We start from the raw sequence: 10,458 nt of genomic DNA on the forward strand, positions 1-10,458 counted from the left end.
TTAGGTGGATCAACAAATTGAGGAGATGTGACTGTAACAGGAAGGTACAACAAATTATTAGATAAAGAATGAAACAAGACATTTAATATAGGATGGATAGAAAGATCAATTCATAAGGTTTGTTAGAATGTTGTGTATTTGAAAAATAAGAATTGAAATGAAAGACATTAAAGTGATTGATAGGTGTTGGAATAAATTTGGAAAAGACAATGGATTCTTTGTTGGTGGATTGATAAAATAAATCAATGTTGCCTTAATTGAAGTTGATGTCATGGTTGATTATAGTTTTTTTTTATAATGAGAGTCGTAGCACCAATATACTTTAAACTAATTATTATAGTAGCCAATAAAAATAGTGACAATGATCTTAGAACTTGTATTGTTATTTTTTGAAAACATGAATATATACAAGGCACCAAGAAGTACTAGGTGGAAGACAAAAACTTGTGTTGTTATTTTGAAATAAAAATGTTATAGAAATAAAACCACAAAGGTTGAAAAGATGAGATGAATATGTGGATGAAGATTTCGGAATGACAATGGTGGTGATTTTTGATGGCTCAAAAATTGTAGAAGTCAAATATATACTATAGAAAAGATAAGCCTAATATAAGATTATGTTTTTATATGTAATATAGTTGGTGTGGCCAATACGTCAATGCTAAAAGATTTTTGGAGATGATGTTGTAATATATGTTGTTTTGCTTAAAAATACACCAAGCACTTGGGTGTGGAAGGTGAAGTTGTGTTTTACAAATATCCAAGAAATCTTAATAGATTTCATCCATATAAGAAGAATGCAATTCAAATTTCAACCCAAAAGTACTTAAAGCCAATACAAAGTGCTCAAAAACACTCTTCTTAGTAACTTCAATTATATATAATCTCCAATTTCCTTATTAGTTTCATAATGAGATAATTTTGATTTTTCTTTACAAGCCCTAATCCTAGTCAATAAGCTTTGATGAGCTATAACTCCTAATTTGACTATCCAATTGATGCAAGATTTTGCATATAAATGCCACTATAATTTTTCTATATGCTTAGAAAAATTCAATCTAATGTAACTTACAAATTCTAAAAAAAGTCCAAAAAACCACATTGATGTCTCTTGACTGCCAACTTGAAAGTTGATATAGATGTTTCAATAGTAAGTTCTCCTTCTCCAATTCTTAATTTCAACTCAAAATCATATGTAGCTTGATCTTGAAGTCTTCTAATATCATGTCCAATTTCACCTTGATTTGACTAATAGATCTTCAAATATCATAGAAATCCTACCTTACTCTAAATTGTCAACTTTTGATACTTTCTTGTACTAAAATCCAAATATCTTCCAATTCCACTATTAAATTAATACAAAATATTATACAAACTTAGCACACCCAATTAACCAAGAATTGTCAGATTTTGAATTATAGATGTAACACCAATTGTACGAATTAATCGAGAGTCCTAGCCCTAATTGTATTGCATAAATTCTTAGTCACAAATACAAACCTTGACTTTGAACTAAAATTGCAAAGCCATTTCAAATCCTATGAAAACAAGCCTTATACTTTTAAAATAAGCTTGAATCTAGCCCAAAAATCCTAATTGCTAATCTTCAATTAAACCCCTACTTTATCCTAGGGGGGCATTTAGTGGCTAGAGGTCTGATTTCGATCTTGTCCCACAAATAGTTGACCCCTAGGTATCAATCCAACCTATTTAAGGGATTTTTTAGCTTGATCCTACCTTCAACTTAATCTTAGCATCAACCATATTAATTATTTATTTCTTCTATCATATTTTTATCAATTTATGGCCTTTTCAAGGTACTAAAAGAAATTCTATAATCTAGAAGGAAAAATTATTAATCAATATTTAATCTACTAGCTATTAAAACAAGAAAATAGACTAAGAGGCTTTTATATAAAAACCATGTTTAAATGTCTTAAATTACTATTGAATCAAGATGATTAAATATTCATTAAAATTTTATTTTTAATTATATTTTTACTATATAGTTGTATTACAACATGACCATGTAATCTCAGATGGTAAGAGATTGTTGAAAGAAGTTGTAAAAGAGACCTTGGACAGAAGTCTTGAATTAGAATCTAGTCTGTATAATAAATTAGATGAATCTTGAATTCTTTAAAAGATGATATTAAAAAAATTATGAAAATGAATAATATGACAAATTTTTTAAGTATGCATAACTACATAGCTATTATTGATCACCTTTCCAACAAAAAATAAATTTTGTTTGATAAATGGTATATAATAAATATTAAAAAAATCTTTTATTCTTAAAAAAAAATGAACTTTACTAGCTTTAGCAACTAGGAGCTTTGATTTCATTATTGTGGAAGCATTGGTTATAGTGGAAGGTACTGAAAAGTGAGATAAGTAGTGAGATTGATTGATGAAGTAGAAAACTAGCACTGGAATCAAAGAATGACAAAAGATCCTAAAAATGTAAGAGCATAGCAACTAGGTTAATCTTGTGGTTGTTTTTATTGTTATTGGATTTATTTTTTATTTTTTATTTATTTTTTGAAATTTTATTGTGTTCTAATACAACTATTAGATGAAACGAAAAAAGAATGATTATATTTGAAAGAACTTGATTGAAAACATTGTAGCAAATTATCTTAGAAGTATAAATAATAATCAAAGAGGTAGTAAAAATGGCAAGTGCTAATATTGCTTCTTTGCAAAATGGACTTCTAATTACTTTGTATGATTATAAATGATACAAAAAAAGTAAATAAAAAAATAAATAATATAAGAATTTTTAGGAATAAATTAAAAATAATTTCTTGTAAAAATTACCTTAAGAAATCAAAAATAAATATCCATAGAAGACCAATTGTGAACCATGATTGAAATTAGACCTCAAGGCACAAAAATATGTATCTATAATAATTTTGGGATTTTTTTGTATAATTAGAGAATAGAATCTTAAAGCTAACTAAAGCAAAGTTTTTGTATAGTAATTTGGACTTTTTTAAGTTTTTAATAACTTTGCAAAGACTTTGAAAAGTTAAGGTTATTTTAGCATAAAGTTCATTTTTTGAAAAATATAAAAGGTTTATACTTTGGAGAATTTTCGTAAGATTGGTAATTGATCTATGGGTGAAATTTTATATTATGTGATTATAATTGTGTACAATATGTGCTATAAGTTTGAGATTGATTAAATAGTTTATTTAAAGAGCATTGAAATTCAAATGTATTGAGGTCTTAAAAATTAGAGTTTAAAGGACTAGTAAGGATTTCTAAGATTTTTAGCAATTTTCTAATTGGATTGTGGAAAAAATTCATTTTCAACAACTACTAACAATCAATTTAATTAAAAATAAACTCAGATTAAAATCTAATCAGTGTATATATAAGAAACAAGTTTAATTTTAATCAAAATCTAATTTTGTTAAATAATTTTAAAAACTTTTAATTGATATAATTTCATAATTTAAAATATAATTCAAAAAAAAATCTATTAAGTTGTATGATATATAAATATAACATTTGCAATAAATTATTAAAAATATATAAGAATATATACAGATATATATATATATATATATATATATATATATAAGGAATTATATATACAAATTTAATTACTTTTTTAATCAAAAATTTGATATACAATGATAAATAATACAATATAAACAAGTGCATATATATATATATATATATATATATATATATATTTATATATATGTATTACTTATTGATAATGTATAAAATATATTATTTTTGTGAATAGAATAATTGATTAATTAAGTAATTTAATATCTACATTTAATATGCATATTTCTCTCTCTCTCTCTCTCTCTCTCTCTATATATATATATATATATATATATAATCATAATGTAGAAATAAAAGAAAAATAGAAGTATGGCTATATAAAAATTTAGGAAGGACTTAATGTATGTGCATAACCATAAGTAAGTTGTTATTATTTTGAAGTATATATATGTATATTTCATCATTTATTGATATAAAAACAATATTAAATAAAATTTGGTTCCAGAGATAAGTTCAAATTTTGTCTTAATAAATCCAAAGAGCACTTGCTATGTAACTTATAAAAGGATTTAGAAATTAAACAAAAATAATGTTTTTTTTTTTTTTAAAAAAAAGAACAACCATGTAGATTTATAAGTTATACAGAACAATTTAAAATTCTATCACTAATTCCATAGTAATTTTTTGAGATGAAAAAGAAAATCATCATTTTAAAATAATAGAGAGTAATGCTATGTTTTTGTAAAATTAAATTAAATTAATATTTTCAATACAATATAAACAGTTTTATAAAAATTTATCTTACATGTAATAATTTGTATTAAAAGTTGAAACTTAAGTAAGTCAATAATTTGAACAGATTTTTATTTGAAGTGTGCGAACTGAGTTTAGAGCAATTACATATTACTGACAAAGAGTTGTTTAAAACTAGATACTGAATAGGTCCAAAACATACACAAGGTTGTATCAAATCTATTATATGCATTAAATGCTTTTACTGAATCAAGTATTGTTCATTTTTATTTTCTAGAAGACATTATAACTAATAGATATGCTGTGATCTTAATGAGTAAATACTCTTTGGTTACAATGCATTTTAAAATTGTAAATCAAGTTATGTAAGAAAAATATTTCCTATCGTATTATGTACAACAAACTTTGGAGTATGATGTTTAGAAACTGCATTCACATGAAGAAGAGAATGTGAGCTGGGGTTCATGCTCCGCCCTCACAGATGGTGCTGGGGTTAGGAGCAGCTTGATTAAGCTAAGGCAAATTCAATACACAGATTGCTACGACAGAATTCTGTAGAGTAAAAAACATACCTCGGAGACTGAGGCAATACACTAAAATACACTACGTCATAGCAGCAAGATACGTCTATTCAAAGTTCCTCTTTGATAGATGCGTCTTCTGACTTAGCCTCTACCTTCTTGGGTTCTTTTTTCTTGGATGCCTTTTCTTGGGCTTTCTTTTCTGCGTGCATTTTGTCTAAAACTTCCTCTACAGGAGGATCTCCAGGCCGTCTGAATGCAGAATTCCCAAGCTTAAACTCGTAAGCCTCGTCTTGGCTCAACACAAAATCCTTCACCTGTAGCCACATGCATCGAGGAACGGGAGTGAGGTATTTGGAGATGTCCAGTGGACCGTCCTGGCAATTGTAATACTAAAATGCCAGGTTTCGGCACACCGAGTGGTGCCCTAAACCAACAGAAATCGACTTCTGCCCAGCCCCAGTCCAACAGCACGATCAACACGACAGAAAGCCTAAAAAACCTCTATGCCTTGGACGTGAGTTTCTACTCTACTCCAGGGACAGCGTCATAGGGAGAATGAGGAATGTTCAAAAGGACTGTATTTCTAGATGTATAATTGAATGTGATGTTACAAGCATGTACAGTAATTCCAACCGAGTCAAGTAATCCCTGCGCATACCTCTGTGGTGTCTTGTCCGTAGCTAAGAATGAACATGATTGTGCTTCGGTCCACGGCATAGATCTTTGCGTTGATTGAGCCTGTTTTCAACAAATCGGTCCACTTCTCCGCGATCCGAGTAGTTTCTTCCTGTGAACATGACCGAAAAAGAAACGAAAAACATTTGAACAACGAGTGAGTATTTAGATAAACCTGGCCAGAGTAACGCTTCTAACGTTGGTCGATCGAGGTTTTCAGAATAAGAGGAGCCAATGTAGGATTCAGAACTTCCAGAAAGCAAGCATGCACAAAAAAATAAAAAATAAAATCGAGAAGATAACCTACACTAATTATTCGCGATTCAACAAATCTCGAATGTCATGCCCAAAGCATTCAAAAACTTCCCCCTTCATGGTAAGTCACTGCAGTGTAAAGCAACCATCGAGAGGAATGCAGTAGAACTATTATCATGCAATCGGATCAATGAGATACAAAGACCAGGGGGACACAGCAAGAGGACAAGAGCAAGGTAGGAAGATAGATAGGGGTTTGCAATGCGTACCGGACTTCGCTGCACGCCGAGACGAAGCTTGACGAAACCCATGGACGGGCCTGTCTGGCGCTTCATCATTTCCAGCTGATACTTCTCGAGCTCCTGAGGATCTTCGGGCGGATCCGGAGGGGGATCAAACGGCACGGGCGACTCCTTAGCCTTACCCCATTCCTTCCACTCCTCATCCTCTTCGTTATCTTCCACATCGTCAAGCTCGTCAGGAATGTGAACCCTCGGTCCTGCCATCGCAACACTCAATCCTTCCACTGCGAGCAACGCCAACAACCCCAGGCACAGCCATAGCCTCTCGTTCCGGCTCATCGTCCCCACACCTCGAACTCCGCCCTCACATCACCAAAATCGATGCTGCAAAAGCCTCCGGATGCAGAAATGCGACGAGACTCAACTGCTCTGACACCCAGTTCGATCTAGCAAGCGCTGTCTACAGATTGTTGGATCTAAGGCGGTTCCAAGTCCAGAAACAACAACAATAGGAGCTGCTCTGAGCCATGTCAGTAGTGGAGCAGATCGGGGACAACGATGTTCCCAATGACGTTCTCGGCGTTTACGTGGTCTGGGAACCGCGGAAGGGTCTGGAATAAGCTGAATGAGTTCTTTGTGCAAAGAAAATAAAAATTTAAAAAGTAAATTTAGTGTATGAAAGACAAATTAAATTTATGGGTACTTATTTTCAAATTTATAGTGATTTAATTCGTTGCATTGTATTTTCTTACCAGTCAAAGTTGTACTTATTTCTGAGGTGAATACTTTAAATATTTACATATTTGACTGGATGATTGATATACAGTTTATACACTAAGAAAAAGTAAATAAGAACCTTACAATTCATAATACTTTATTTGAGTGAGATGTGACTAATGCTGTATTGTATACAAAAACGTTTGATTTGTGATTTGGCATACTATAAGATTATTCAATCCTATTGTCAAATTTTATTTGATAATTAGTTTTTCATTTCAGTGTTGACCACTCAAATATGACGCTTGAAAAGTTTCCATAACTGTGCTCTAATTTTCAAGTAAAAACCAACTAATGATTATGATAAATTACAAAACTAGTTAAAAAATGAAGAACTTCTTCACATAGATTCAAAATTGAGATTCATGCCATCGTTCTAACCACAACAATGAGACTGTTTTATTTTTATACCAATTACAAAAACAGAATTTTTAATTGTAAATATTTAGAGTCTAGAACACCTACGAAGTACATTAAAGAATGAGCAGAATGTATACCACGGTTGAAATACATAATATTCAAATATTGATGTTGTATAATGGGGAGCATGTAGATAATGTTTTGTTTTGTTTTGTTTTTTTGTTTTTTTCACATATTTTTAAAAAATAGAACTAAATGCATCATTGTAAGAAACAGAAAAAAGCACACTGTGATATTTTACCCGATTCAAAAATATATATTATCACGTGATTGGAATATTCGCATATGATTATTTTTGCAAGTCTGTTAGTGAGTATAAATTCCATAATAATGTCAATTGTAAACTTTTGTTATTTTTTAATTAGAATCAACAGCTTCAAAGATTATTGTGCATATTTTGGTCAACATAAACAAGTGGCAAATTTAAGATAAAAATTTACCTTGAAGTATGTGCTTAGTAATATTTGATGTTAGGATTATGTATATTACATGATTTCTTTGATATTTTTGCAATTATCAAAATCAATCACTTTTTGTTAGTGCATTTCAAAGATTTATTTATTTATTTAAATATCTACACTTCAATGATTTTCCAATGGCACATTATACATATTCAAGTAGAAAAATAAATACACACTAACAAGATTTCAAAGACTACAAGCTGTTTTGAAAAATTCCATAAAAGTTACAACATGTCTACAGGAAATATCTTCACTAAATCTATTTGAGGGTGTAGATTTTAAAGACTGTTAATAAATCAAACATACACCTTTTTCAGAGTAAGTCCAATCAAGAACTCACTATGAAGTTCTCTTTGAATAGACGAAATTACGCATGTGTTTTTAATATATATATATATATATATGTATATACATACACATATACTTTTGAGTGTGTGTATTAAGTCCACTTTATTTTTGCGGGTATTTGACTGCCAAATGTGTGGCACAAGACAGAGAACTGAACAAGGAGATATGACAGCACGTGTGCATCATTCTTCATTCAACTTGCACCCAATAATTACTGGTTCTTATTAGTTCCCATATCATTCTCACCTCCTCAACATCACCAATAGTTCCATTACCAACTAATCATCTTAATATTACTGCCAGTGCCTGATTAGTATCAGAAAACATACTACACATCTGACAGGAGACCCAGAAGTTAGTGAGTGCGAGCTGAGCAGTATCCAAATAGAGTAGTCTGTATTTTGGTCTTCTTTTAGCTTTTGTGGCGGTATCGGTTACATCTTTTATTCATGAATTGCTGTTCATATTGTTACAATTCAACAAAACTGTAATAATGGAGGTGACTGTTGTCAGCTTTTGTCACTGGTTTTTAAAGGAGCTGTTGCGTAGCCGTTTCCAAGTGGACCCACCTGCCGATTTATTGCACAGTGAAAATGTTGATCGCACAATTACGTTCACAGAAACTTACTTTGCTCTCGAGACTACTTTAATAACTCTAGTTATTTTACATATTAAATTCCATCCTTAAACATCAGTGCTACTTCTATGGTCTCCTTGTTGGATTGGTGATCTAGAAGTCGAAATACTCAGAAATGTGTGTGAAAGTTGGTAATCAGCTTCTTTTGATACTGACTAATCCCGTGCACGCCATCGCCGTGCCTGAATCAAGCTACCTCAATTGCATAGCGATCACTCACGGTCTAGGTTGGAGTATTGTGGTTCTCTACGATGCTAATGTGTCTCGTCGCAAGAAGCCAGGTAGCCTCGGAGGTGCGCACGACGCCTCGCATTGTGCCAAAACTTGCTTCCCGACTCGCAATTGGGAGTCGCTCGAGTGGTTGGTTTGTGTTCACGTACCATTCTGTGTAGAGTACGTGGTTGGTTCTCGGGCAGACGAGCTCCGTAGACACTGCGAGGCTGCCAAGTGACGCGTCCCAAAACCCATATCAGACTTGATTAACCGTGCGACATCATTTACAATTCATACCGACGAATTCATTGAGTAACTCGCTGGATGCAAAACTGGGAGCTCACCGTCAGTGACCCCTGGAATGAATTCCTGAAGCAGCCGAACTTCGACCACTTGCATTGTGTGGGTTGCTTCAGGGTAGATGCTGACATAAGAGAGGATCTCGAGCCATGACCAACTGCTGGTAGCAACGGCAGATCCGACGTTGCCACAACTATGAAGGACGACAACCCTAGGCAAATGACAAGCACCAGCAACAGCTGATAGCTCTTTCTGTCGCAAAACTCCCCCATCTGCAACACCCTGCTTCGCAACAGAATTAGCAAAGATGCAACACCATACTGCACGATTTGTAGACTAAAACCTACAGATCTCGCGGCGATCGGTCTGAACACATCGGGCCGAGGCAGAAGTGTGGGTTCACCGGCAGATGCGTAAGAGGAAAACTAAAACTGAATCAAACAAGTCACCACAAACTGATGGAGGTCGCAAGGGAGGATCCAACGCAGGAGCCGCGGGTTTGGTGATAGTCGAAAGGTGGGTATTGAAATGGCTGTAGGGCAAGAGTTCAGATTGCTGCGAGTAGCAACGTGTGGGTTTGACACCACATGGTGCAATTCGAGAATAGTAGGGGAGGCGAAGCTCCACTTGGGTCTCTGCATCGGTGCCAGCACCGCCAGGCCCGCTGCACGCCGACGCAAACTCGCAGACTTGGATGAGTCATCGTTGAATCTACACCGATTGTCGTCGAAGAGCCGGCACTCATCAATGTCCAGCCTGCTTAGATCGTTGAAAAACTTGGCCTGATCATCGGCCTGGAAAACCCTGGTCTCGCAAGCTTTGCCACTGTGTCGATCGTCACCGATCATCGACACGCTCACTTGTCGGTACTGCTTGTGCTTTTGCATAACATTTTTCATGGTCCACATATAATTCATAAGTTCTTTCTTGTCATAAATGAACAATGTCAGTTTTTGTTCACGCTGTATATCTTTAATGCGTGTTATAGTTTATGATTTTTTTCGTGGAGAAATAGTGCTCAGTAAGGTATGATTTTCACTTACTTCGAAACTTTGATGATTTTGGATGCTATTTATTTTTATTTTTTTGCTAATTCCTTCGAAGAAATGAAATCATTTTTACACTCATAGAATCTTGTAAAATCTAAGCTGTAATATGATTTAAGATCATAAATCTTAGAATAATCAATAAACTAATTGCAATCGATGAAATTATTCCAAATATTATGTAGTTGTTGACAATTTTTTTTAAAGTCTATATTGTTAGATCTTAAAGCAAACTAATAATCAAAAAATCTTGATCTCTAATCTAATTATAAAGGTATATCT

General features: G+C 32.9%; 2 protein-coding genes across 3 annotated transcripts; both read right to left on the reverse strand.

Annotated features, from left to right (window-relative positions):
• Positions 1-4,734: 4,734 nt before the first annotated feature.
• On the reverse strand, positions 4,735-6,467 carry LOC112291026 (uncharacterized). The gene is made up of 3 exons (XM_024537960.2): positions 6,002-6,467; positions 5,461-5,589; positions 4,735-5,116 (listed from the first exon to the last, which is right to left on the reverse strand). Exons 1-3 carry the CDS (start codon positions 6,311-6,313, stop codon positions 4,910-4,912), a joined length of 648 nt encoding a protein of 215 aa, XP_024393728.1. The 5' UTR covers positions 6,314-6,467; the 3' UTR covers positions 4,735-4,909.
• A 2,081-nt stretch (positions 6,468-8,548) lies between these two features.
• On the reverse strand, positions 8,549-10,112 carry LOC112291216 (uncharacterized). 2 transcript variants are annotated; one of them, XR_016506206.1, is made up of 2 exons: positions 9,175-10,112; positions 8,549-9,057 (listed from the first exon to the last, which is right to left on the reverse strand). XR_016506206.1 is itself a non-coding variant. In XM_024538350.3 (2 exons), exons 1-2 carry the CDS (start codon positions 9,400-9,402, stop codon positions 8,872-8,874), a joined length of 414 nt encoding a protein of 137 aa, XP_024394118.1. In that variant the 5' UTR covers positions 9,403-9,720; the 3' UTR covers positions 8,549-8,871. The 2 variants fall into 2 exon arrangements, 1 of the variants encoding a protein (XP_024394118.1); XM_024538350.3 differs by having other exon boundaries at positions 9,175-9,720.
• Positions 10,113-10,458: the final 346 nt, after the last annotated feature.

The sequence above is a fragment of the Physcomitrium patens genome, chromosome 14, assembly GCF_059467195.1.
Source record: "Physcomitrium patens ecotype Gransden chromosome 14, ASM5946719v1, whole genome shotgun sequence".
In the NCBI taxonomy this organism is placed as follows: Eukaryota; Viridiplantae; Streptophyta; class Bryopsida; order Funariales; family Funariaceae; genus Physcomitrium; species Physcomitrium patens.

Coding starts and splice junctions, on each gene's coding strand:
- LOC112291026 (XM_024537960.2), bottom strand. CDS start 6,313: ATGAGCCGGAACGAGAGGCTATGGCTGTGCCTGGGGTTGTTGGCGTTG. Junction 5,590..6,001: donor TCGGCGTGCAGCGAAGTCCG/GTACGCATTGCA, acceptor TCATGTTCACAG/GAAGAAACTACTCGGATCGC. Junction 5,117..5,460: donor ACGGACAAGACACCACAGAG/GTATGCGCAGGG, acceptor ATGTGGCTACAG/GTGAAGGATTTTGTGTTGAG.
- LOC112291216 (XM_024538350.3), bottom strand. CDS start 9,402: ATGGGGGAGTTTTGCGACAGAAAGAGCTATCAGCTGTTGCTGGTGCTT. Junction 9,058..9,174: donor CATTCCAGGGGTCACTGACG/GTGAGCTCCCAG, acceptor GTCACTTGGCAG/CCTCGCAGTGTCTACGGAGC.